Below are 26,592 nucleotides of genomic sequence, written 5' to 3' on the forward strand. Positions count from 1 at the left end.
AGACATGAAATGCTCCACCATTTGTACTGTAATGTGTCACAAAACACAACAAGCTTCCTCACACTGTAGAGCAGAGATTTTTAAAATCACGTCTACAGGAAATTGTATTCTTTAGTCTTGTGTTTTTTATTTTTTGTTGTGTCTGTTTATGGGATGATGTCACGCAGGAGCAGAAAGCCGCCGCTTGTCATGAGTCTACTCATTTAATACCTGACACCAGTGTGGCTTTATCTAGAGTTAAATGTAAGGGTGGAGACGGGCTGAATAAGAATAGAGGTCATATAACAGTCAGAAAATATCAGAGTGAGAACAGTGGGGATTGTTTTAGTGACGCTCCTACTTGGAAAGACTCAGCTCTTTCTTCCCAGATGACCACAATTCTTTCAAATGCCCGGCTTTATTTTACTCTTTTCTGGGTTTCAGCAGAATGATATAGAGTTCTTGTCCACATCAGAGATACCTGAAGACCCTATTTTACATATGGCAATGCCTTTTATACACACTAGCCTTTTCAGGTCATTTAAAAAGTTGTCTGTCCACACTGACATGCAAAAATAGCGTGGAATATACTGTAGAAACTGTAGAAAACCCTCATTTCAAACCCTGGCTGACCAAGGACATTAAGGAAACACTGAACAGGAAGAAGGCTGCGTTCAGGAGTGGAGACAAAGAGGAGCTGAAAAGGGTGCAGAGAGAACTGAGGGTGAAGATCACAGAGGGGAAGGACTGTTACAGGCCGCCCACAGTATGTGAGGCTTCGGGACATTACATCGGACACCATCGTGAGCAGCACGGGGGCGCCACAGGGGACGGTCCTGTCTCCCTTCCTGTTCACACTCTATACCTCAGAGGTTCTGCTCACAATCCTGCCACCTGCAGAAGTTCTCGGACGACTCTGCCATCGTGGGCTGTATCAGCAGGGATCAGGAGGCTGAGTACAGGAGTGTGGTGGACAGGATCGTGGAGTGGTGTGGACTGAACCATCTGCAGCTCAACGTCACGAAGACAAAGGAGCTGTTGGCGGACTTCAGGAAACGGAGGACCTGTCCGAAGTCACCATCAATGGATCAGAGGTGGACATTGTGGATGACTACAAATTCCTTGGCATTCACATATAGTGGCTTGCGAAAGTATTCAGCCCCCTTGAACTTTTCCACACTTTGTCATGTTACGACCACAAACATAAATAAATTTTATTGGAATTTTATGTGAAAGACCAACACAAAGTGGAACACAATTGTGAAGTAGAAAGAAAATTATACATGATTTAAATTTCTTTTACAAATAAAAAACTGAAAAGTGCGGTGCTTGGGGAGCTGTGTTGTCTGGTAGGGTCTCCCAAGGCAAAATGGTTCCAGGGGAGGGTCCAGACAAAGAGCGGTTAAAAAAAACTCCTGTATGAAGCGGAACCCAAAGAGCAACGTTCCCTCACCTGGGTTAGGGAAACCGGGGCCTCCTTCTGGAGCCACACCTGGGAGGGGAGCTCGCCGGCGAGCGTCTGGTGGCTGGGCCTGGATCCAGCCCAAAGGAACAACTTGGAACTGCAACCCTGTGGGCTCACCACCTGCAGGGGCTGCTATAGGGGTTGGGTTCGTGGAGGGCCGGATGACCGGCCAAGGCGGGGTCCTGGGCTGTGGACCCCCGGCATCGTAAAAGTAAAATCTAGAATAGAGTTTAAAATCCTTCTCTTAATGTTCAGGCTCCATCATCTCTTAAAGAGCTTATAGTACCGTACTACCCCACTAGAGCACTGTGCTCCCAGACTGCAGGTCTACTGGTGGTTCCTAAAGTCCTCTAAAGTAGTGATGGAGCCAGAGCTTTCAGCTATCAGGCTCCTCTCCTGTGGAACCTCCTTCCAGTCTGGGTTCAGGGGGGCAGACACCCTCTCTACATTTAAGAGTAGACTAAAATGATGTGGTTCTCTGCTTCATGAATCACTGCTGCGGATCGTCGGCCACTCGTCATGTTTTTCAATAATATCAAACTGCTAATCTGTTAGTCACACTCCTATTGTTAGTGCTATAGTCACTGCTAGTACGCTGGTTGCTGTTTGTGCTGTCTCTCTCCCCCTCTCTGTTTCTCTCTCTCTCTCTTTCTTTGTCCAACCTCCACCCAACGCGGACCCCTACAGAAGCCGCCCACATTGATCCTGGGTCTGTTCCAGGTTTCTTCCTGTTAAAGGGGAGTTCTTCCTCCACTGTTGTCTAATATAATATCTGATGCTGCTCATGTGGGGATTCTTGAATCCTTAATGTTGAATTCCTGAATCGTTGGTCTCTCTCTAATTAAAGAGTTTGGTCTAGACCTGCTCTTTATGGAAAGTGTCTAGAGATAACGCTGTTGTGAATTGGCGCTCTATAAATATAGATTGATTGATTGATAGGTGTACATCATGCCAGAGATAGGCCAGAGATCTATGATCGACTTTCGTCTCATCAGATCTGCAGCCGTTTGTCTTGGACACTCGGGTGAAGAGAGGTGCAGAGCTGTCAACTGATCACCTGAGTTGAACTGAGTTGGATCAGATGGCGGGGGAGGGGCTGCTGGACAGACCCGATAGGCCCAAACGTGTTACAACCAATCACTGGCTGCTTCCACACCAGCTCCTTACAAAGGGGTATGTTTGTGAAGGTTTATTACTGGACACCCTCCCAGCTCTTAACGTGCTCTTCCACTTGCTGCTGTTTTGTCACGTGGACTCGACTCCATCTCCACAGTATCCGCAGGCTTTCAGTCAGTGAGGGAGAGAGCGAGGAATCTTGATTAAATGCTCTTCTCTTAGAAACTGTTTTTTGTTGTCTTTCTTCCCTTCGATGAAAAGTTGGTTTGACAGATCACAGCAAACTCCTAAATTAAAGTTTTTCATTGTAGCTTGTCTAACAGTGCACCGGTAGCATTTTTCTTCATTGCCAGCATTTAAGTTCACACATGTACAGTTGTACTGTGTGTGTGTGTGTGAACAAATGATACTTGGTCAGCAGCACACTCCCCAGTCATTTATATCCAATCACAGTCTCTGTAGCGCTCAGGAATCCATCAACCTTGTGCACTCCCCCCAGACGACAAGCGGTTGTTCTCATTGTTGATTTGTTTTTATTCCCCCTTTCTTGCTGCCTGTAGAAAGCAGAGCAGTTTCACTTGAGTGGGCAGCTGTAACACAGCACCACAGTAATCAAGCAGGAACACACGTACACACACGCAAACACCCTGCAGAGCTCCGGCCAAGGGAAGTGGGTCAAATGGTTCATGTCTTGGCAATGGATTGGCCAGCAGGGGCCTGACACACACACACACACACACACACACACACACACACACACACACACACACACACACACACACACACACACACACACACACACACACACCAGCTTTCTCTTCAGCATGTCCGGAGGTCTGTCTGACGAATAGGTCAGTCCTCAGAGGGGATGAGGGAGACAAGCTAGCCAGAGAATGAGCAAAATTCATCATGTGCCATCGCCTACTTGATTCCCTCGTCTTCTTTCATTGTCCAATCTCCCTGATTCCTTCAGTCTCTCCTTTTTCCTCTCTATTTCTATGTTCTTTTCATTTCCTCTCTCTGGTGTGTCACTGCTTACCTCCGTTATATGGCTTTCCTGTTAAAACAGCTGTAGCACTGTGTTCGTGACATGTTGTCCTGACTGTCTGTATAACCACTAATGCACATACAGTACCTGAAAACACACACAGACCTAGAGCTCTTATGGTGGAGCTGTGGTAGCAAGGCCTCCCCTGCAGGCTTTGGGTCCTAGTAGGAGGAACAGGGATGGCTGTAGAGATCACATCTGTTTATCCTCCCTGTCTATCTCTGGATCTTCTTTTCTGTTTTGATCCACCTCTCTCTCTCTCTCTCTCTTGCTCTCTCTCTCTCTCTAGCACTAACATTCTAGCTCACTCCAGGCTCCAATTCTCCGTGAAGGTACTCACAGCTGTGGAGAATTCTACGTACTGTATAAAGCATGAGGGAATAAATTAATATGCAACCAGTGGGATGCATTTCTGGGTACTTTGATAAATTGTGATATTTAAGGAGTAAAGCTCATCAGTGTCAATGAACCAGTAAGCATGCAGCATGCTTGTACCAAGTTCTAATGATGATGGTGACTGGCTGTCTAACCTAACATGCCATTAAGGCATGCAGGAAGAACACTGGTTAGCCGTCGCTATGGTGAGTGGTTACCACCGGTGAAGTTGTTGTGGGAGCGTGGTTTCAGCTCTCTGGCTCCTCCCAGGTTACTCAAGGTTCATCCGCTAACCCCTGTTAGCACTATTAGCATTGTAAGCAAAGCTAACTCCACATGATATCGGTATTTTCTTTTATATCCACAAACATCTCTTGTGGCAGCTGATCAGCTGTCACTGATTCATGTCAATTCTGTGAGTAACTTGATATCAGGCCAAACTTGAACTTGTCTCTTCTCTGCACTCGACTTAAGATTGTTAGGAAGGGCTTTTGCTGTGTAACACAACTGTACTGCTGCAAGTGGAGGGAGTGTTGCTGTCACTTCCACGAGTCCAAGAGAACCTTGTCTTTCAAGCAACAATTTAAGCTTATTTAATTAATGGCTTAGAATCAGGACCTTTAACAACCTATTTTCAGTAGCTCCTGAAAAAAAAAAAGATGTCAGATTTAGTAGGCTACAGCTTGTTTCAGTGTGCCAAACACAGAGCCTATCTAATCAGCATGTAAAGGGTAGGTTAAGTGTAAGAACTGGATCTCACTCATGGGCAGATACCCAATATTAAAGGACTCTGATCAGCATCAGTGCCAAAAATCGTAATGGGGACATCCCTATTTGCCAGCAGTAATTTTGGTCAATTTAAGTTATTAGTTCATTTTGTCTGCGGTCAAGATCAGTGGAATAGAGACAGTGGTTGAATTTGAAGCTCATATTCATGATAAGGCAAATATACAGTGAGCTCAGATGGGTTCATATGGTTTCATTTCTCAGCTGAAGTAGTGAGAGCAGCTTTGAAATGCTGATAAGAGCAAAATTAGGCTGGTGAGAGTTGATGAAACGGAGTACAATATTTCCACAGTCACACCTGTAGTTATATACTGTAACTTCTGTGTATGAGCGTCTGTGTGCAGTGTATTTCTCTGTCATTTTGTTGGTTATTAATTCTCTGTTGCTTACCCTTTAGCCACACACACAGCTAACTTAAAAGCAATGCAAGTGACTCCCCTGCAGCACTTTTTCTTAACTCAGTAAAATTTGTTTTCTCTTTTGATGAAGAATCTTCCGGAATCTTTCCAGCAGCAGTTGCGGTGACAGACATAAGCAGCCAGCACACAGCGTGACATTAAATGTGGCCGGCTTCAACGCCCTTAAGGTAGCCACTTATCTGGCTTTAGCGGCATCGGCATCACGTCAGAGCTAGCCCTCGCCTTGTGCTTGTCCTGGGAGGAGTAGCTTAATGTTAGCGCAGAGGCTTGCAGCAGCAGCACAAGTGGCTCATGGCTTCAACTCAGGGTTTAATTAAATGTCACTGCATGCATAGAAGAACAATACAGTAACATTTCATTATAGTTCACATGAGTATGTATATGTGTGTGGGTGTACTTGAGTGCATGCTACCCCTTCACGTCTTTGCAGAAACATCTGCTCCCATCTGTCCCATCTTTTTCCCATTCTTAGTGCTTTCAGACAGACACTGCTCTGGCTCTGGCTCTGGCTCCGTTCTGGAGTCTCAGAACCGTGGTGCTTTCTGGCGAACCAGCCTGCGTTCACACCCAGTTGAAACGGAACCAAAGTGGGAGGACGTTACTCCGCAGTTCTCAGGCGGAAGTAAACATAACACCGGCAAAATGGCGAATTGCATGGATTATCTGCAAGCTTTCGTTCTGTTACTTCAGATATTTGTTTTTATCCAGTCTCTAGCTTCACCTGGAATTCTTTGGATGCCCAGATCGCCACCAAACAATTTGTCTCCTCAGCAGACCGCTGCAAATTCCTTTCGCGAGTAAGAACCAGCTATTTTTTTGGTTCCAGCTGAGAACCAACTTTTCAGGTTCCAAACCAAATTTTTTCCATTTGAATGTGCCGGCCGGTTCAAAATTAGGTTCGGGAACCGGAACCGGCACGGAGCCCTGCCGGTGTGAAAACCCTGTCAGTGTTCCTATCCATAAATCAACTCCAGCAGCAGCCTGAGAATACCTCAGTAGGAATGAGGAGTGTTTAGCTTTCATATACTGTATATTGAGCGTGTATATTTCGTCTCAGCCTGGCTTCTGTAGGAGACACACTTATTTAAAAAGAATACAGTTGTTAAGTGTACCTGGTGACGCATTTTCAGTAAATGAGATTGTGCTCAAGCAGAAAGGTTATGTACAATATATGTTGTATATTTCTCTGTTTGGCTTCCACCTTCAAAGGGTCTCAAACAACAGCATCCAGAAGGAGGAGGAGCAGGAAACTGTTTTGTGAAAAGTAAGAATGAATGGATCAAAGGATTGATAGACTGAATGGAAGGATGAAAGCAAGACTGATGGGATAGGCTATGTTTAGATGCTCATATACCAAGGTTAATCCCTAGTGTTGATCAAATCCAATCTTTAAGATTGACTGTCTGGACCAGACAAATATTGCTTTTGTTTAAAGTCTGAAAAAGCACCAAATTTAGTTTACTTTAAAATATTCAATTTAATGTACAAAGTTTTGAATGTCTTCTCTTGCCTGCCGTAGACAGCACCATCAGTTGTTTTTTTTTTGGTCTCTGATTGTGGGCTCTTTGGACAACAGTGCGATGGATGGTGCTCCTGGAGCCTGTTTAATCCTTGTTGGTGGAGTTTCAGACAGCACCATCAGACCTGCAGCAAACACCATCACTACAAGCAGGAAGTTCATAATGGAAGAGCACAATGGCCAAGTGTTAATTGATTAATTAATTTGTTTTTATCCGTTTTGACGATTTTTTATTGTCATTTTTCATGTGAAAACATTTCATGGTTCCTGCTTACCAAATGTGATTTGCTGCTTGTACTTTGAATTATTATTAATTGAATGTGTTTTTAATAATTTTGAGGTTGGACATAACAGGCATTGTGAAGGAGTCACTTTGAGTTCTGGCTCATTGAGATGAACATTTCTCAGTTTTTACTAATCAAACAATTCATCAATCAATTGATGGAGAAAATAATCAGCAGATTAATCCAGAATGAGAATAATCATTAGTTGCAGTCTGATACAGAGTAGTTCATAATGAGCTCCACGTCAACCTGCTCCAACAGCACAATTCTGCTTTTCCACTAACGATGAGAAATAATAATCTCTCAAAATGAAAAACATTCATTTGTTGTATTTTACCTGGAACACTGAGGCGTGGATGCAAGCCTGGCCTGTTCCAGCTAGAGAGGGAGTCCATAGCTCACTTTGGGAAGTATGTGTTTGTGTGTGTGTGTGTGTGTTTGAGTCAGTGAATGAAAGAGACAGAGTTCTGAGTAGAAACATTTGCTCTTGTCTCGTCATACAATGCTGGCTCTGCAGTGTCATGAAATATTCCTGCCAAGACTCAGTACCAATTCTTTGAAACCATTTCAGCAACACTGATTGTCCGGCTTCCTGACTTTCTGTGAAAGTTCAGAGTGATGCTTGACGATGTGGCTCTTCATTATATTTCTGTCTATTTTGGTCGAAGCTTCACACACCACATATTGTCTGTTCCATCTGTGTAGTAGAAACCCAGATTTTTAAATGGTCTGTATTTGTACGGCGCCTTTCTAGTCATTTCAACTACTCAGAGCTCTTTTACATCACATCCTCACTGACCCATTCACACATCATTCATTGTGTCAGAGATCTACGTTGGAGGAGACTGTTCTTTCACACACTGAAGCTGCCTCAGGAGCACGTTGGGGTTCAGTGTCTTGCCCAAGGACACTTGGACATGCTGACCCATAGGAGCTAGGGATCGAACCACCCACCTTCTGATTGAGGGACGACCCACAGCCACAGCCGCCCCACTTTTAAGTTATATGAAGATGATGTTCTCCAATAGCCTCTCCTCCACCGTGTCCACCATGCTGTGCATCTCGTTAATGACATTAGTTCTCATTCATTGGCGCCATCTCTAGGAGATATGACGTAATGACATTCAAGTAAGGTAATGTCAATGGGCAAAATGTGGGAATAATATATGATGTCTGTAGTCATCCTTTCCTCTGTTTTTGTGCTTTTAAAGGTAAAATTAAATGTACTGTTTCTTACTGCTATTGGTCTCTTGAGAGGAGGAGGTTTTGTATGGCAGTGTGTGTGTGTGTTTTCTCCTCGTATGGCTTGTCATCTCTCCCCAGCGATTCCTGCATTGTTCTGTTCAGCTTCAGTAAGCCCCTCCATTAACCCTCCTCTTCATTAGGAACCAATTAAAGGGGTAGATGCTTATTGCCAGGCAGCAGTAAGAAGATCTACGATAATGGGATGGATACAAACAAACATCACGAGAACCAAAGAAGAACGCAAGACTTATTGCAATTTGCATATGAGACAGCCAGATGAGTCATCATCACGGTTTTTCAGTGCGACCCTTATGCTGCGCTATGCACTTTCCTATTTCTTCTCTGCTAACAGTAAGAGTTAGGTTACAGAAAAAGCCCTAAGGTAGGCAGGATAGTCTGAAACGCTGAGGTGTAGAGCTGTAAAGCTTCAGAGTTTAAGTACTTAGATCGGTGTAAAAAAACAACCCCACAATAAAACATGGAAGCATTTCAGAAGTGTGGTGTTAAGATTTCTGTCAACATGTAGCAGTTTGTCTGTGGTGCCAAAGGGAATCTTCTTTAAAATAAGGACAGTTTTATGGAATTATGATGACAGTAAGGGCAGCAACAAGGTAAAAACTGACCGGCCAAAGAGGACCTCATAACTGATAAAGAAGAAGGGAAAGAGATTGTTATACATTTCTAAATGTATGAAGAAACAGTGGCAGCTGCTCCTTGGTTCAAAACAATTGGCTGTGTTCTCACCGGACTGGCTTCTTCGTTGCCGCATCAAAGACTCTTCCTGATTGGTGTGAGGCCCCTGCACAGCGGGGGTGCAGCTCAAGGGGAAAGTGTGGACTTCTCACATGTTATACTTGCACATGATATTTACAGTAGGACACCAAAAATATAAAGGTAAAAAAGCCTTGCGAGGCACATGGACACTTCTCTTAGGGCTTGCACTCGGTTTCATTGCTGCCGTCACTCGAACCATGTTAATTAAGCCGTAACACGACAAATATATGTGTTGTTTATTTAACTCTGTGCTGTGTTTTCACATGCGTGTGATTAAGTTAGAACAGAATATTAAAAATACTTTATTATTGGCAAATCATTTAGAAGCAGCTCAATAGTTAAGCACCTACAAATCACTACGCATTGCTCTCCTCTACATAATAGTGCATAAGCCAATTTTATATTGATGGCTGGGGTTCTGGCCCTGGTATGTCATGGTATCAGATCTGAACCAACGTGTATGTTTATCACCCTCCCCTACATCCCCCCATGGTTAGCTGGACCTTTCCAGGCCAACAGTCGGGTTAGCAGTGATGTAGACTGGAGTCAACTGCAAAAAGGACATTATTCACTGAGAAATTAAGTGATGCTGATGTTATTATGTTATCTTTCACAATTTAAAAGGATACTTTGGAGTTTTTGAAGTGGAGTCGTATGAAGTACTTACCCAAAGTCATTTGTATAAGTGACTGTAGATGGTGGTCGACACGCCCCCAGTTTGGAGAACCAGGCAGGAACTGCATGTTTGTCTTGTTGTCATATTTGCTCATCTCCCTTTTTTCACTCTCACTTTCTATCTGTGTGTGTTTCCAGATCTGAAGAGGGAGGCCAGTATCTGCCACATGCTGAAGCACCCACACATTGTGGAGCTGCTGGAGACGTACAGCTCAGATGGGATGCTCTACATGGTTTTCGAGTTGTAAGTCTCATCTAGCGTGGATTCCTCTCAGCACGACTGAACATGCAAGTGGCGTCAAAAAAAAAACAACCTCACACTGACACACGTGTGTAAAAGATCCAGCTCGTACCTGTAGGACATAGGGGGTGGATGTGGCACCTACGGGGGAGTGTGAAGATGAGGTGGTGTTGGTAAAGAGGACACACAGAGAAGAGGATGACAGTGTTAGGAGGGCGGCAGCAGCAATAGAGGGACAGAGAGAGAGCGAACCCTGCAGTGGTTTTATGTAATCAGCACTGATATGACAAAACTTGTTAGCTGAGGATGGGGGTGGGGTAAGAAAAAAGGAATGGGGAGGGGGGGGGCAGTGTGCAGAGGGTGAGTGCAGTCCTCTATATATGACGGGAAAGAGATGAGATTAAGATTTCACACTTGCTGTTACCTCCAGCCTTTCTCAAAGCTGCGCCTTCCCAGAGTTCCTCCCAGCCTGCTCTGTATCTTCATCTGTCTTCCTCTTCCAGAACTAATTCCTTTATCATTTGATTCTGTTATCGCTGAACAGGCAAGTGCTCCGGTTTCACACGTAGTTCTATCACGCGGCTTGGTGAGGGGGAGAGAACTTTCGAGGAAATGCAAGTGAGCCCCAGTTAAAGGGATTGTCATGGTTTTGGAGCTCATTTGTGCACAAGCTTTTGCTTCATACACACACTAATGCACACATGGGACTGCAGGTAGACTTGACACTTTCTCTTCTGGATGATCCAGTCCTTTTAGAGCAGAACTAGATAAGTGTGTAAGCATGGTGGAGTGCAGACGTGCAGACAGCTTCATATGGCTTCCCATCGCCCACGTCTCCCTCTTGGCTAATCAAGCAGGCTAAAATGTGAGCGTTGGGAGGAAATAGGGAAAATATGGATCTGCTGCAGCCTAGTCCCACATAACAGACCTGTTTAATTGGTGCTGAGGCTTAGTGGCACTAAAGAGTAGATTTCAGTAATTGGAAGAATGGAAGTAGAGCAATTATCAGAGACCGAATCTTCTGTAGCTTAGTGACTGGGTCATAATTACGTGTGAGTGTGTATCTGAGCAATGTCATTCAGTCCACTATGTGCGTGCTGTGTAAGTAAACATCTAAACAGGATTGAGGTATTGTGTGCGAGGGCTTATCGGGCATATCTTAAAAGTCCGTCCCCAGCAATTTATTGATTACGAGGTGCAAGAGTTTTCTGTGCATATAGACAAGCTGTCACTTCTGGCTACTACCTGGCTTTAACTCAGCTGGGAGGCCGTCGCTGTTAGAGCCTTATCTTCGCTGAAAAAGACTCCGGAGGGATTTTGTTAATGCAAGAGCGTTAAAACCTCACCATCACAGCGACAGCTTCTCCTCCAGAAGACTCCGACAATATTGTGAAGAAAATATTCTCATCTCTCTGAGAGTCTTCCTTAACCCTCTGAAAAGAGCATGTTTGCCGTCGGTTTGAAGCTTGAAGTTGCCTTGATTCATAAACGTACTGCGTTTATTAAGAGATTAGCTGATTTTATTGGGTAAATTATTACAATGCATTTAAGAAGAGCAGTGCGCTACCTTTCTGCCACTAACTGTGGCAGTTCATAAGTTAAATTGAAAAAAAGAAAAATCAAAGAGCTACATGATCCGACAGTACAAAATCTAGTTTAGTATCATTTGTTCATCCGTTCATGTGGATCCCCATTAGCCACACCCAAGGTATCAGCTATATTGTCACACAATGTGCTCTTGATATCAATGATTCCTTGTCTACACAAGTAAACATTACATCATAATGTAATTAAAAATTAAAAGTGAAATGGAACAAAACAATAATAATAATAATAATAATAATACATTTTATTTTTAGGGCGCCTTTCAAAGCTCACAAGGTCGCCGATAACAAACAATGAAATGACAAACCATCTTTTTGGGTTTAACTTGTTAAATGTGTAATGTCTGGTGGCAAACCACTCCATATTTGAATTCCTGTGTACACACCAGTACAGCCTTGCATTAGTTTTTGAGACAGGAAGTGAAAAACAACCTCTTGATGCATGTTTAGTATTAACACCTGGATTTTGGTCAGAGAGCCCCTCTTAACTATCTGTCCAGTCTTACTCACAGTGGAAAAAGTAATGCTTTCCTTGTGCTGTAACAAAATCAGCTCCCTCTAGTGGAGTATCCATGAGACATCTTTAATTATGGGCCTCTCCATTTGTGTATTTTGGCAATCTGACAATCTGTCCCCTTTCTGATCCCAATAACTTTCTGTGTTATTGTGTTATTCTCTCTTAATAACTTTCCCTGTGGAGAGGTCGACAGGAGTACTGGCAGTGATTCTGCCACGACTCACAAAGATGAGAAATGATTACAGCTTCCCCTCTGGTCTGTCTCCCATTTCAACTACATAGCCAATCACAGAGTAGCACAGTGCTCAAGTTTTAATAAGTGTGACCTTTCTTACCAAGATTTCCCATCCTGACCTTTATGCCACACTGATCTCCTCTCTGTGTCTCCCTCTACTTCCACCTCTGTCTTTGTTAGTATGGATGGAGCAGACCTGTGTTTTGAGATTGTGAAGAGGGCAGATGCTGGCTTTGTCTACAGTGAAGCAGTGGCCAGGTGAGGTTTTGCAGTGTGAATATGATTTTCTTCCTTAAGATGCTCTTACTGTGAAATAACTACCTGATGCCTTCTCCTCAGTCACTACATGAGACAGATCCTTGAGGCGCTACGCTATTGCCACGACAACAACGTCATTCACCGAGATGTCAAGGTATTTCTCACTTCAAATCAATTTTCTCGTTTTGCTACGACCTCACTTGGATGAGAGAGACACACATGAAGCACTATAACCAGATGTGGCAATGGTAACAATTGAGGAATGATGCCGCTTTGCAGAAACATGCCTGAGGAAAGACACAGTGCTGTTGATTCAAACCAGAAACAGCCAGCGTCACACTACAAAAATGCCCGGTCAGATTGAAGGTCAAACTTTCTAAATATAAGCAAGCAACGCAGATTTGGCTGGTGGTGTCTACCATGAATTTAGAAGATGTCTTAAAATGAGTCAGGCTGTCTGACTGGCAGTATAGCACATCACATCTTTACATGACATCATTTCAAGCAATCTAGATGAGCCTAGTTTATTCAAAAGAATCTTGTTTTACCGACATGCCCCTCATAATTAGGTAAAAAAAACCTCAAATACAGACAAAGTCAAAGGATCCTCCTTAAAAAGCACGGTATAATCCATGTCTTCTGCAAACAAGGCCAACTAGATTTTGAATCTGTTACAGGTAGTTCAATCTGCGGTCATTGCCGTGCATCCCCATCAGTCCCACACTGACATCACTTACAGACACAAGAAGTTAGAACAGTTAGAATAGCAGATGTAGACCCGCCGCTGCCATCCTCAGAAAAGAAACTTCAGATTGTGACTGTCACCACATGCACAGTTCACTGCCAATTGCCAGTTTATTAGGTTAGGTACTTCACTTTACGTAGAAACTGTTGAGAGAGGTGTTGATTCAACCGTTAAGTCATTTTGGGGGATGTAGTTTGTGGTGCTGTTGAGTTGGTTTGCATTTTACTGACAGGTGCTGCTATTATTTTGCCCACCCTATTTATATCATTGCGGGTAGATTAAAAGCTCAGAACAGCTGAAAAATAACAGGAAAACTCATTGCCTGTTGTGGTGCGATTATTAAATTTCAGTAGCTTGTATATTCTTTGCTTGTGGATCATTATCGTGTCTACATCTGCAGGTCTAAACTGCTGTTGCTGCTACTTTCTTTCCCTCTAGGTGGCGCCTTTTGGCATGTATAGAACTGGTCTAAGAAAGACTGCATACTGTCTGCTGCCTCCTAAACATGAATTAATGAGCCTGTGAGTTTAGGAGTACAGCTGCAGTTGTGGGGTGTTTTGTCTCTCTGCCAGAATATCTTCACAAAGTGAATTTCTGCTCACTTTGTCCTTACGTTTTGCTAAGAAAGATACTATATTTCTTCATCAGCTCACATTATCTTATCGTATCATGGTGCTCATCAGTGACAAATCAGCTGACACTTCTCTTCACTGCACCTGCTGGTCTCAGTAAAGCACTTTTATTCTAGCTTTCATTACACAGAAAAAAACTAATTACGCTGAGTGATTTGAATGAAGTCGTGGCTGCAGCCTCCTGTGTGCGAGATGGCTGAAACCAGCAAATTGACAGCCAGCCTACTGTAAAGTTTGAAAATCTAGATGTCAAATGTCAGATTGCCTATTATTTCTACCTCAGAATCAATATGTAATAATATTCGCTATCTTAGCTTCACATTTGTCGCTTTGTCTGTAGATTACTGGTGTGCGTCTGTTCGAAAAGGTCAAAGCATTTGCTTGTGCCAGTGTGTTAGTTGTCTGAAAATACGTCCGCTGTGTCTGCTGCAGGTAGCCACTGTTAGCCAGTTTGAACCAACTCTTATAATAGGAGTAGAGCCAGAAATAAAAGTCAAATAATGCTTTGCATCTCGTGTCCGCCGTCACGTTCTGAGCATTCGTAAACAAGCAGTGCAAAGTTCCCTCGACAGCCTCCCTGGTTTTGAGTTTAATGTTTTTTATGTGATATTCTCTGATCCCAATTGCAGCGCTGGCTTGTATATGTGTTTTATTGCCTTTTCCAAGAGACTTATAATGCATATTATGAGGCCCCAGTCAGCCCCAAGCTTGTGGATTACCATCTCTCTCCAGCCTTGTGCTCAGGTATTAGTCACCATAGCCTGTACAGTAGGTCTTATCTCTCTGGCTTCAGTCGGCAGCTCTCCTGCACTGGATCCCTGTTGAATCAGTCGCTCAGGCTTAGGCTCATTGTTTTTACGTGACCGAAAGTCTGCCGGTAAGTTCAGAGAGCTACGAGATGATACAGCTGCCTGTTAAAACTACAATATGTGTGCTCAGCGCCACTCCTGGTTATTAGAGTGATATCTCTTTTATTTCAGCTCTGTACAGCTCCTATTTCCTCCTCCTCTACATCCCCACCACCTAATAGCCATAACTGTGATGCTGGGTGTAAGTTCTAGATGCACTGACATGCCTTAATATTTCACAAAACAGGACACAGCACCTTCAGACAAATCTCAATCCCAAAGGTGGACATGGCGTTTCTGTTTGACACGGAAACAAGCATGCATCTTGCCAGGTTCCTGAATGGTGCCGCAACACTCCGATTCCTTCCATACAAAGTGCTTTCCAACAACAAAAAGAGGAAGAAGCCCGTAACATAGCAATCAGAAGAGATGAAGGCAAAAAAGCCATAGACTTCAAATAGTAAATACAGAGTGCAGCGCAGAAAAGGGAAAAAATCTATTTACTCAAGAACAAAGTCTACCATCACATCAGAATCTCTACAAAGCCATTAAAGCTAAAAAATGTCCACAAAAAAAGAAAGTTACCATGTTTGCCTCCCTACAATGTATTATTCTAATGGTGAAAATGAAAGGAGGCATAACTTAAATGACAGAGTAGGGTTAGGGTATTTCTTGCATAATAACAAAATTACTGAGACACCTTTCTGCTAGACAAGACTGATCAAGACTGATGATTGGCAGATCAAACAAAGTGAAGGTGTTGCCTTGGATTTTAAGAAACTGAAAAAGGCATTTATCACTATTTTCTGACATTTTATAAACCAGTCGATTGCTTGAGAAAAGTATTTGCAGAGTAATTGATGGAGAAGATGATTGTTACACTCCTAAACAAGGTGGTATTTAACAACCACGCCAAATGCTGTGGAAGCCTCATCACAGAGAGTTTCCGCTGTGACTCATTTACTGTGTTTTGGACAAAGAAATTATGTTTTAACATATTGTGAGCGGCCACTCAGGTGTTTTTTTTTTTTTTATTGTGGTGTAATATTTTTATAAACACATGATAAAACACAAATGCCAACACATCATGACCATTTACCACATGACTGTTATATCAGAAAGATGAGCAGCTGATCCTAGAGCTGTGCAGGAGAACAGATCTAATTCGTTCTGCTACATAAATAGCAGTTGCTGTGTGTCACCGCTCCAGAAGAAAGGCTCTCGTGTTCTTCAGGCTCCGTCAGTCCCTCGGTTTCACAGTAGATTAAAAAACTGATCACATATTCCATAAAATGCAGGTAAAGGTGATCACAAGCGGTAGGTGTCAATCTACACACAGTGCAGCACGCAAAGACGGACACAGACAAACCCTACGAAGGAGCAGTGCTATAATAAGCAGTATTATCACAAGCCAAAAAGAGAAGACACACTAGAAGACACACTTAATAATCATGACTAATGTGCTGAGAATAGTTTTTACTGATATGTAGCTTAATATATGAGCTACATGAGCTGAATTTGTTCTAGTTTGGGGCAGTATACCGTAAACTGTAGGAATAAACACATATGCTGAAAGGACATAAATATTTGTGAAAATAAAAATGTGTCTGTTTGATCGGTGAGGTACAGATGCAGCTTTTGACATTGGCCCAGGGTGGTGTTCACTTCTATTATCACCATTTAACAGTGACTGTGTGAGCTCCTGTCTCTGGCTTATCAGATGTACTGCCCAAGATTTACGCCCTTTACAAGTGACACACACAAACACTCCGGGCGGACATACACATACACATACACATGCACTGCATAAACAACAAAGCTGTCCTTGTTGAATATGGATCAGACTGAGTGTGCCACCTTTCCATGCATGAAAGTCACTGAATTCATATCATATATCACCATGATGTCTCTGTATTTATCTCCATCATCACTTCACCACAGGCCCCCACTGGTGACGGCAGCACCTGTGTGTTTGTTTCTATTTCTGTGGATCTGTGTGTTTGCCTCTGCTGCAGACCGTGTGCATGCAAATGCACAACAAACTGCATTGAAATCCAGCACCACTGCACCGTCTCAAGGTGAACTTTCGTCTCCGAGACTGTTCACACATTCAGTGTTTGTGCTATAGCGCACTGTTTTGAAGCTAAAGCTGATAAATGTTTGATCTGCAAAGCACAGATCCTGACGTTGTGTTGAGCAATCCGAGGAACCATAAACATGGCAAAACTTTTGATGTGAACATAAATGAAAAGAGAGTCATGCTGGCGCAGACATATACCTTACCTCACATCAAGAGTATGCCTTATTTTAAGGCCTCAGGTATACTGAGGTGAAGGGATCTCCTCCCACACGCGCACAACAGAAGAAACATCTAGCTTCACCTCTGACATTTATAGTTTGGCTTCCAAGAATCAAATATAGTGTCTCAGCAGCGTCAGCATTCACACCCTCTAGTGGCATTTCTGCTCATCATGCTAGAGATAGCTTCTTTTCACACTGTGGTTAAACTTGTGCCTACGCGTTGCATTGTTACAATTTAAGAAGCTGGTGTGTCAGATCAAACATCTACAATAAAGTCATAGCTTTTCTGCTCACAGATACGTGGTTATTTAAAAGCATCAGAATGTGCGAGGTCTCTTAAAGCATTGCAAATCTCTGCCTCTGTGGGGGCCTATTGTGCATGTAGGTACAGAATGTGACCACCTTTTTTATGTGACACTAAACAATCAAACTTACAACACTGAGCGTTTGCACCGGAAAAGATATTTCAGCATCACTGAAAATTGCAGGTTTGATCTCATCTACCATATGTTTCCTGTTTAACCGCGTAAGATGTGGGAGGAGTAAATGGAAGTGTGTACAAATCCCCACCGCTCATGATTTATCGACTCTGACTGTTGGCTGCAATAGACAAAATAAAGTGAAATTTAACATCTGAAAAAAGCGTGACAAGTGTGACGTCTGCAGTCCTGTCTTATCAGATGGACACAGAACATGAGAGATTATAGCTGCAGTGGTCAGAGAGAGATGGGAGAGATTTGAAGAGGAACTATGAAATTATTGCACCGGAACTCTTCACACAGAAAAAACAAAGAATAGCAATGAGCAGCCTGTTATTTTCCCACATAACTTAACCTTTCTTCTTCTCACAGTGGCCTCCTGCTTATTTTTTCTGACATTTAATGGCTCATAGCTGGTCCAGTTCAGTACGACATGATTAAAGTAGTCACCAATACTACTGAGTAGGCATGCCTTATTATTCTGATCTGTTTAACATAATAATCTATTCAGATGAGGTTGGCTTAGTTCTACCAAAAATCTTCTGCACTTAATTTTCATGTCTTATTCAGTTACTTAGCTTTTTGAGGAGCTAACAACTTCAGGCTATTTAACTAACATTTCCTCATTGACAACCTTGTCCTGCAGGATCTTCAACTAATATTCCGGTGTCACAGCAGCAGAAAACACTTTCTTTAGAGCTCCACAGTGTTCAAGACCTATGCAACACATGTCAGTACAGCCGCGGCATTAGACTTTATTTGGGTATTGCAACAAGTTTTGTCTTTTGTACTTAGTAAAGCCTGATCAACACGTACAGGTGCCCAGTTTATGCCATGGCTCTGGAAAACAGCTAGAATTGAATGAATTTGTCAGTGTGAAAACACGTCAGTCCCTCCTCTTGGCTTCCTTCAGCCTCGGTGCAGAGCAAATGCCATATTCTACATATGAATAGGTACAAATGAGATAGATGGAGAGAGGACACATTTGCCCACTGAATACATGAATGTTAGTTGTTTTTACATGACTTTTAGCAGTGTTGTTGGTGCTATTTGTATAACGATGAGTGGCTATGTGGCAGAGCTAATAGCATCTTTAATGGCACTCAGTGGGCCTTGAGGTGTCGACCATGAAATTCTGACATTGAGGTTCCACAGTTAAACACACACACGCTCAGAAATATGCATGCCACACACTTTTGTGCAAAGATCTGCATACATTGATACACACCGCTGGTTTTAAAAGCATCTCAGTCGTACAGGTTTGGTGACAAAATTGCACCTTAGTGTACTACAAAGTTTGTCACATTCCTGTCAGGTTTTTATGGTTTTCGAAGTCAACAGCAACGCCAGCTTATAACAGTTCCCATGTCGCGACAGTGCAGCATAGAATCACTGATGCTCGCACCTATTTCAATCATGTTGCCATCCAGTTCAAGACTGAGTGTGCATGTGAATGTTGGTATAAATGTCAAAGGATTGTGCTCTATAACAGATGATGCGCTTTTGGTGTCTTAATAATTGAATTCATCCAATCAATCAATCAATCAGTCTTTATTTATATAGCGCCAAATCACAACAGCATTATCTCAAGACGCTTTACATGAAGAGCAGGTCTAGACCAAACTCTTTAATTAGAGAGAGACCGAATTAATGTCATATTTACACTCTGTATATACTGTAATGTAGTATGTGCTGTAATAATGTTTATGGAGCATAATTCCCGCACTATGTTTAAACTTACACTACACTTTGACTAGCTTGCAGTGAGTGACAGTGTGAGAAACAAGTTAAACTGTTATTGTCTGTTACATTGTAGTTGTAAGTGGGAGATGGTATGAGGTGAGAGAAAAGCCACTGCAGGACGAGACTAGAAAGGCACTCGGAGAGCACTGACCTCTGCTGTGGCCAAAAGTCAAGATCCCACTTGCACACACACACACACAAATATACATACATGCCACGAGCCACTGATACCTGTAATGAAGCTGAACAATTGGGAGATTAACCCCTTTTCCACCGCAGGAACTTTTCTCATTTACCCGGAATTTTGAAAAACCTCGGCGCATTTCCACCCGGGGATAAAACTTTCCCTCAACCCCAAACTTTCCACAGAAAAGTTCCTAGTAGCGAGGAGGAACTTTTCAGATTCCTCTGAACTCTTGAGGGGCGGGGCTGTGTGCTGAAGAACGCTGATTGGTGGAACACACTTGCAGCGTTCTGCACTTCCGTGTTTAAGCCAGTGTAGCTGCAAACTTGTTTATTTCATTTCTTCAAAAGAAGAGAAGCTACGAGAAGTGGACGGATGACGAGGTCCAGGCTCTTTTGCAGAGGAAGAAATTCAGCGGGACGGCCGAGTCTATGGAAGAATAGCGGACAAGCCGGCAGAGCTAAATGTAGGGCACACGCCGAGACAAATTCGTGAACAGTTGAAGAAACTTATGCAAGATTTTAAGAAGCTGAAGGACCACAACAGTCGCAGTGGGATTGTATCTGAGACTCTTAGCTGTCTGCTTTAGCCTAAAGGGGCCACACTAGTCATTTTCTTCTCCGACATTGTCCTCTTTATAACTCCCCCAATGCAGTGTCACACACCTTCTGCTGTGCACACTCTGTCACTCTTCCTCAATAATTAATACACAATTACCGAACAAGGTTTAACAAGGTTTACACAAAGAAATCAATGTAGCCTGCTGTTGCACTTGACAGGTGCCCTACAAACAGTTCCATGTATATTTGAAAATGTATTTTCCCCCAATAAATTATATTACAGTAAATCTTTTTTAGGTTTTGATTTGCTGAAAGAGAGATAAGTGACATGCCACATTAATGAGACTAGACTACCAAGTCATCTGCACAAAACACATTTATTTATTTTTTTTACATCAGGCAAAAAGAAAATGCCTCATACAAAATAGTTTAATGACTTAAATCTATGTTAAATGTTATGTTAAAGCTATCTATGTTTCCAATTGCCATCTCTCCAGCTTTTTGATTGGCACTCCTGGTAGCTGACCAATGCATTTGTCTGCCTCTGGGTTCAGTTGCACCTTAAAAGTCTGAGGGTTTGATGACGGAAGGTCTTGTCTAATAGAAAGTACATCAAAGGGTCAGTTGAACCTCGCAATGCAGCCAGAAGTAACAGGCAGTTTTTCAGCTAGAGGAAGAGGAGAAATATCAGTTAAGTAGTAAAGACAACTATTTATTGTCATTAATTTAAAATGTATTTACCTCGATGAAGGTGGAGAGTGGATGACAGGTGTCAGGATCTGGTGAATATGTCAGCAGACGTTGGTCACGAGCCCGAGAAATGAAGATGGGTTTGAAGATATGGTACGGCAACAGACAAACTGAAAGAACAACCTGGGAGGAATAGGTTAAGAAAGGCTGACGGTTCCAAGCCAAGTGAAATTTTGATGATTCATGCTTTACATGGAATTATCTTTGATCCAAGAGATGGGAATTGACTATGGTTACGAATGCATTAAACATACTTAAACGTAAAGTTAACGAAAGAAGGTCATTATTTTAGAGTATAATAGAACTTAAAGACACCTGGATGAGCATGATGTTTCGGTGCACCCTACCCAGCAGGCCGTGGGAGGTGGTGATGTTTGTGGTGACGTTTGTGCTGCGACATGAGCGCCTGATGTGCCTCAGCACTGTCATGTAGGACAGCAGCACCAGCAGGTAGAGCACAAAGAAGATGGTTGAAAGAAGCACAGAGAAAGCCGCAGACAGACTCCCTCCTTGTTCCACCGCAGGGTTGTAGCACACTTCCGCACATTGTCCTGTCTCAGCTTCTCCATCCCTGCCAGCTGCAGCAGCATTGCCCCTCACAGCTTCGTTTGCAGAGTAGTAAACAGTCACTGGTACAATGCCCCCCACCGCCACCACCCACACTGTGGAACACATCCTGCAGGCAAAGGACTTCCTTCTTAGACAAGAGAAGAAGCCATGCGGAAGCAGAGTTGTGCATGCGCTTGGCCTGGAGGCGTGGGTGTGCTGGATAAGGGCTGCAAAGCGGCTGAGGGCCACCAACGTGAGGATCATGAGGCTTATGTAGATGTTGATGTGGAGCACTGGGGTGACACCGTGTAGGACTAGCTGACACAGGACGCCACTCAGAGTCCAAACTGAGCCCCAGGCGTAGTAGGCTGCGAGGAAAGGCATGGTGAGGGACAACATCAGATTGGAGATGCTCAAGTGGGACAGATAAACATGGGTGGGGGAGATGGTGGAGATGTACCGCAGGAATACCCACAAAGAAATGGCATTGCCTGGGAGAGTGGTGAGGAAGAGGAGTGTGTAGACTGAGGGGAGGAAAAAGAGAGAGACAGCACTGGGGCAGAGGGAGAGAACAGAGGAGGAGCAGGAAGCGTTATCCATGGGAAAAATGTTTGATTTAAACTCCATTGGATCTGTAAGGACACAGAAGTGATGGGTAAGTGAGACAGGACAGAAACAAATCTGGTATGTTACACAACACAGAAAAATACTGAAGACTTTCATACAGTACCGATTTTATGTGTGTATCACAGTGTGCAGGAGACTTTCTACTCTCAACAACTGTAAAGCTCTTGCTTCTTTTTGGTTGTATATGATTTTGTGTGACTTTGATCTTTTTATCTTTCAAAAGTGTCATATGATCATGAAACATGAACAGGTGTCTTTAGCTCAGTGTAAATACCTTTTTCAATTTGTTATATTATGTTATATAGAGCACTTGTCTGGGAACTCAAAGACACTTTACAAAAGGCCAAAAATACATATCAAAAGTAACATTAACATCAACATTAACACTTAAACACATCAAAAGCAGTTATGAAGAGGTGAGTTTTGACAAGTTTTTTTAACATCTTATGTGTTTGGGAAGAGGGTTCCAGGGGAAGGGGGCAGCAATGGAAAAGGCTCTGTCACCCTAAGTCTGATGCTTGGTCCTGAATGGTGGAGACAGGAGGTTGGCAACAGAGGAGCGGAGGCTGCAGGAAGGAGTGTACTGGTGGAACAGATCAGTGAGGTAGGATGGAGCCTGGTTGTGGAGGGCTTTGTGAGTGAGCAGAGGGATTTTAAATTGGATCCGTTGTGGGATGGGGAGCCAGTGAAGGTTCTGGAGGACAGAGAGTTTTGGATGTACTGGAGTTTATTAAGGAGTTTGGATGATGAGCCGTAAAAAATGCTGTTGCAGTAGTCGATTCTGGATGTGATGAAGGCGTGGATAAGGGTTTCAGCAGCAGAGGAGAGTGATGGGTGGAGGTGGGCTATATTCTTGTGATGGAAAAAGGCAGATTTGGTGATTTTGTTGATATGTTGTTGAAAGGTGAGGTTGCTGTCAAAGATGATTCCATTCTTCCATCCTTGTGGATGTGTGGGGAGGAAGACAGAGTGGAGGTGTTGATGGTGAGGCAGAAGTCCTGAGTGGTCTTGGGGATGTGGGACTGATGATGATTATATCAGTTTTTTCACACTTTGAAATTGTCTCGCATCCAGGAATTAGTTTCAGTGAGGCAGTTGGTCAGGGTAGAGTGAGTATTGGATTTGGTGGAAATGTAGATCTGGACATCATCAGCATAGCAGTGAAAGCAGAGACCTTGACAGTCTATGATGTTACCAAGGGGGAGCATGTAGAGGATGAAGAGGAGATGGCAAAGCACCAAACCCTGGTGGACGTCATGTGACAGAGGAGCGGTGGAAGAGGTGCAGTTGGTATGACTTTAACCAGAAGAGGGCAGTGCCGGTGATGTTGAGGTAGGATTCAAGGCGGGAGAGAAGAGTGCTGTGGTTGATGGTGTCAAGGGCTGCAGTGAGTGTAGGAAGGTGGTCATCCTGCTGTAAATGGTGTTAATTTTATTTTGAGAAAATGTAAGGAAAGAATTGCAGTTGATGTTACTGGGTTTGAGAAGATTGTTCATTATGGAGAAATGAACCTTGGGGTTGTTGGAGGCAGAATGTATGACATTTGAGTAGTGGGAGGTCCAGGCTGTGTTGAGAGCATCTTTGTACTGTTGAAGGTGGTCACTGTAGGCTTGGATATATACTGTTAATCCAGGTTCAAGAGTGTACCAGGGAGCTGAGTGTGTGATTGAGTTTTGGTTTTGATGCGAGCCAGCTGATTTAGACAAGAGGAGAGTGTTGCATTGTAGTAGTTAATGAAGTTGGAGGGATTATCAGACAGCGAGGGAAGTGAGGTAGACATTTTGGTGGCAAGAGAGGCTATGAAGGCTGAGGGTGGTGATTTCAGGACATTTTGCGTTTGTTTCTTGGAGTGGGTATGCGTATGTTAATGTCCAAAGTGCCAGGTGGTTGGAGATGTTGAGGTTAAGGCAGGGAGGAGTTTTGTGTGTGACGTCAGTCGAGCAGACCAAGTACAGAATGAGTGAAGTTGAAGCAGTGTAGGACTTCTAGCAATTCTTTGGCAGTTTTGTCAACGATGTGGATTTAGAAATTGGCCTAGTAGGAGAGGGTGAGATGGCACATAGCTGGGTCAGAACAAAAACAGAGAGGAACAATGGGTTTGGCTTGGGATGACGGTAGAAAACAGCACTGACAAGAGGCGTAGGACAAGAGAGTTTAAAGGTAAGGTGTTCGAAGGAGTGAGCAGCAGGAATGGATATAGTGGTTTTAAAGTTCTTCTTGTAAACAGCAGCAACCCCACCTCCCTACCCCTCAAGACAAGGTTTGTCAATGCATGCGAATCCTAGGGGTGGGGGTGGTCTGCTTTAGTGAGAAGAAGTCCAGGGGTTTGTGCCAAGTTTTAGTGAGATAGAGGAACTCCGGGTTACTGTCCATAATCAAATCATTCAGAATTATCCTTTTGTTGTTAAGTGAGAGAGTGTTGAGCAGAGCTAGTTTTACGTGTCGTTGCTCTGTGATTGGCTGTGAGGTCTGTGGAAAACGATGGAGATTGGACAGATTCATGTGTTGTTTGTTGTGATGACGTAATTGGCATGCAACAGCAGGACCATATGGACAGGATGGAGTTTGGAGACGAGGAGTGATGTGTGAACATATGACCAGATATCTCTGTGTGGAGGACAGCGTCTGCTGATTATTCCAGTTTCTCTGAGAATGTCGTTGCAGTCCAAACGGGTGAGAGGTGGAGTACAGCGGCGGAATAGTCTGGTTGAGGGGCTCTAGTACGGAGCTAGCGTCAGCTTGTGACCAAAAGCCGGGTGTCCGGGGAAAGAGAAGCGGTGTGCAGCCCAGAAGTATCCACGTGATAATCCACAGCATAACAGTGGGAGCAGAGAGGTGGCCTGGAAATGTTACCAGCCCAGTCCTGATGGTCTTAGCTGGAGGAAAGATCCTGACAGGATAGGCAGGCGGGCTTGTGTGTGCTAGTGGTGAGGCAGCTGACCAGTCCGGTAGAAGGATGATGAGGTGAGATGAGCTGTGGAACAATCCAGGGAGTCCAGGGGCTGGCAGAAGAGGGAGCTTGTTGTAGGCACGCCAGTGACCTGGCCTGGGAATGCTAGTGTGTTTGTCAAGGTGTAGAGTTGATTTGTGGTGTGTAGCCACAGACTTGACAGTGAACAACTTCACCGGCAAAGCAAGACTCACAGAGCAACTTTCCTGACCAAGTTATGGCAACAAAACGTTTGTAAGCAGTAGAACGTAGACCTCCATTCTTATGTCCTCAAGCAAGACATTGAACCCCAAATTGTTTCCCATATGTGCTTCTAAGAGGAAAAAGTTTAAGTCACTTTTGGCAAATGTATGTAATCTTATGTAATATTTTACTGACAGCATTTAGTTATCTAATGTTTACCTAAGTCCTTTTTTTAAATTAAGATTAGACACCATAAAACATATTTTTTAAATGACATAAGGGAACAAATTTAACATTAACAATATAGAATACATACTGCTCTGCTGTATTACACACAGAGCAGTTCATGTTCATATCATACATACCTCTGACAGGAGCTCTGACAAGATCATCCACAACAGCAACACTGTCAAATGAAAAAGTCACAGATGAATGTAAAAACGTCAGCTTCGATGCAAAGCTTTTCTGCATCTTCCTGCTTCCTTCCAGTCTAGAGGTTTAGAGCAAACATTTCACCTCTGCTCTCTTCTTTGTGGGGGTGGTGTCGTTCTCTCATATGTTCTATATTTGTTTCCATGTTCTTAGTTACCATGTATAATTATGAAAAGCATGTTGTGTACTGCTTGAGAATAGAAAATGAGACCAAGAAGATGTGGTACTATATGCTACATGACATGTGGTGCACTGCATTTACTTTTTCTTGTTTAAGAAAAGAGAATGCAGTATAGGACACATTTTGCAATCCTTCTTTCCCCTGTTTGATATGTGTTTTTACAAATGTAATGATAATGGTAATTATCATTGTAATAATGAGGATGATCTGTTCCTCTGTGATTCTCCCAAACTTGATAGTGACTTTTTCTATACTCTCTTCTATACTCTAGAGCTACTTTTAAAATGACCAGGTCAAAATGATCTACCTACATTAAAAATGCAAAACATATGTTTTTTATTTATATATATATATATATACACACAGTAGTCCCTTGTTATAACGCGGTTCACCTTTCGCGGCCTCGCTGTTTCGCGGATTTTTTTAGTGCAATTTTACATGCTTTTTTTTTTACAGTGTATGAACGCGCATTGTGTTCTGCGTCCTGATTGGCTAAGGGACTGTAGACCAATGTCAATCAATCTCCTCCGTGCCGTGTCTCTGTACAGTACAGAATGCGTTCGGCTTGCCAAATTTACATAAATGTTCAATCGCTAGCAGTGTGACTTTTAAGTGCTGCCTCAAACGAGATAAATGTGAGAAAATGTTAATGCCTGTCTGAGAAAAGTGTATAAACTGTATAGTGAGGGGTTTTACAGCCTTAAAATAAATATGATTGTAAAAAATAAAGCTGACTACTTCGCGGACTTCGCCTATTGCGGGTTATTTTTAGAACGTAACCCCCACAATAAACGAGGGACCACTGTTTACTGAGTATACTTTATATATACAATATATACTGAGTATACTTTATATACACAATATATGTTGGCGTACACTGCATAACTG

At 43.1% G+C, this 26,592-nt stretch overlaps 2 protein-coding genes across 8 annotated transcripts in view; one reads left to right on the top strand and one right to left on the bottom strand.

The window, feature by feature from the left end:
• The window catches only part of caska (calcium/calmodulin-dependent serine protein kinase a), a 126,098-nt gene that overhangs the window by 46,049 nt on the left and 53,457 nt on the right, over nt 1-26,592 (top strand). For all 7 annotated transcript variants that reach the window (XM_070838765.1, XM_070838766.1, XM_070838768.1 and 4 more), the window contains exons 3-5: nt 9,824-9,929; nt 12,463-12,540; nt 12,622-12,694. In XM_070838765.1, coding sequence (XP_070694866.1) covers nt 9,824-9,929; nt 12,463-12,540; nt 12,622-12,694 — 257 coding nt within the window. The remainder of the gene's footprint in view (nt 1-9,823; nt 9,930-12,462; nt 12,541-12,621; nt 12,695-26,592) is intronic.
• On the bottom strand, nt 20,391-21,931 carry LOC139208563 (probable G-protein coupled receptor 82). Its single transcript, XM_070838281.1, has 3 exons — nt 21,098-21,931; nt 20,774-20,905; nt 20,391-20,699 (listed from the first exon to the last, which is right to left on the bottom strand). The coding sequence occupies exons 1-3, from the start codon at nt 21,929-21,931 to the stop codon at nt 20,583-20,585; spliced, it is 1,083 nt and encodes a 360-aa protein (XP_070694382.1). The 3' UTR covers nt 20,391-20,582.

This window comes from Pempheris klunzingeri, chromosome 10 (genome assembly GCF_042242105.1).
Source record: "Pempheris klunzingeri isolate RE-2024b chromosome 10, fPemKlu1.hap1, whole genome shotgun sequence".
Taxonomy (NCBI): domain Eukaryota; kingdom Metazoa; phylum Chordata; class Actinopteri; order Acropomatiformes; family Pempheridae; genus Pempheris; species Pempheris klunzingeri.

Coding starts and splice junctions, on each gene's coding strand:
- LOC139208563 (XM_070838281.1), bottom strand. CDS start 21,931: ATGGATAACGCTTCCTGCTCCTCCTCTGTTCTCTCCCTCTGCCCCAGT. Junction 20,906..21,097: donor GAAACATCATGCTCATCCAG/GTGTCTTTAAGT, acceptor TATTCCTCCCAG/GTTGTTCTTTCAGTTTGTCT. Junction 20,700..20,773: donor CACTCTCCACCTTCATCGAG/GTAAATACATTT, acceptor CTCTTCCTCTAG/CTGAAAAACTGCCTGTTACT.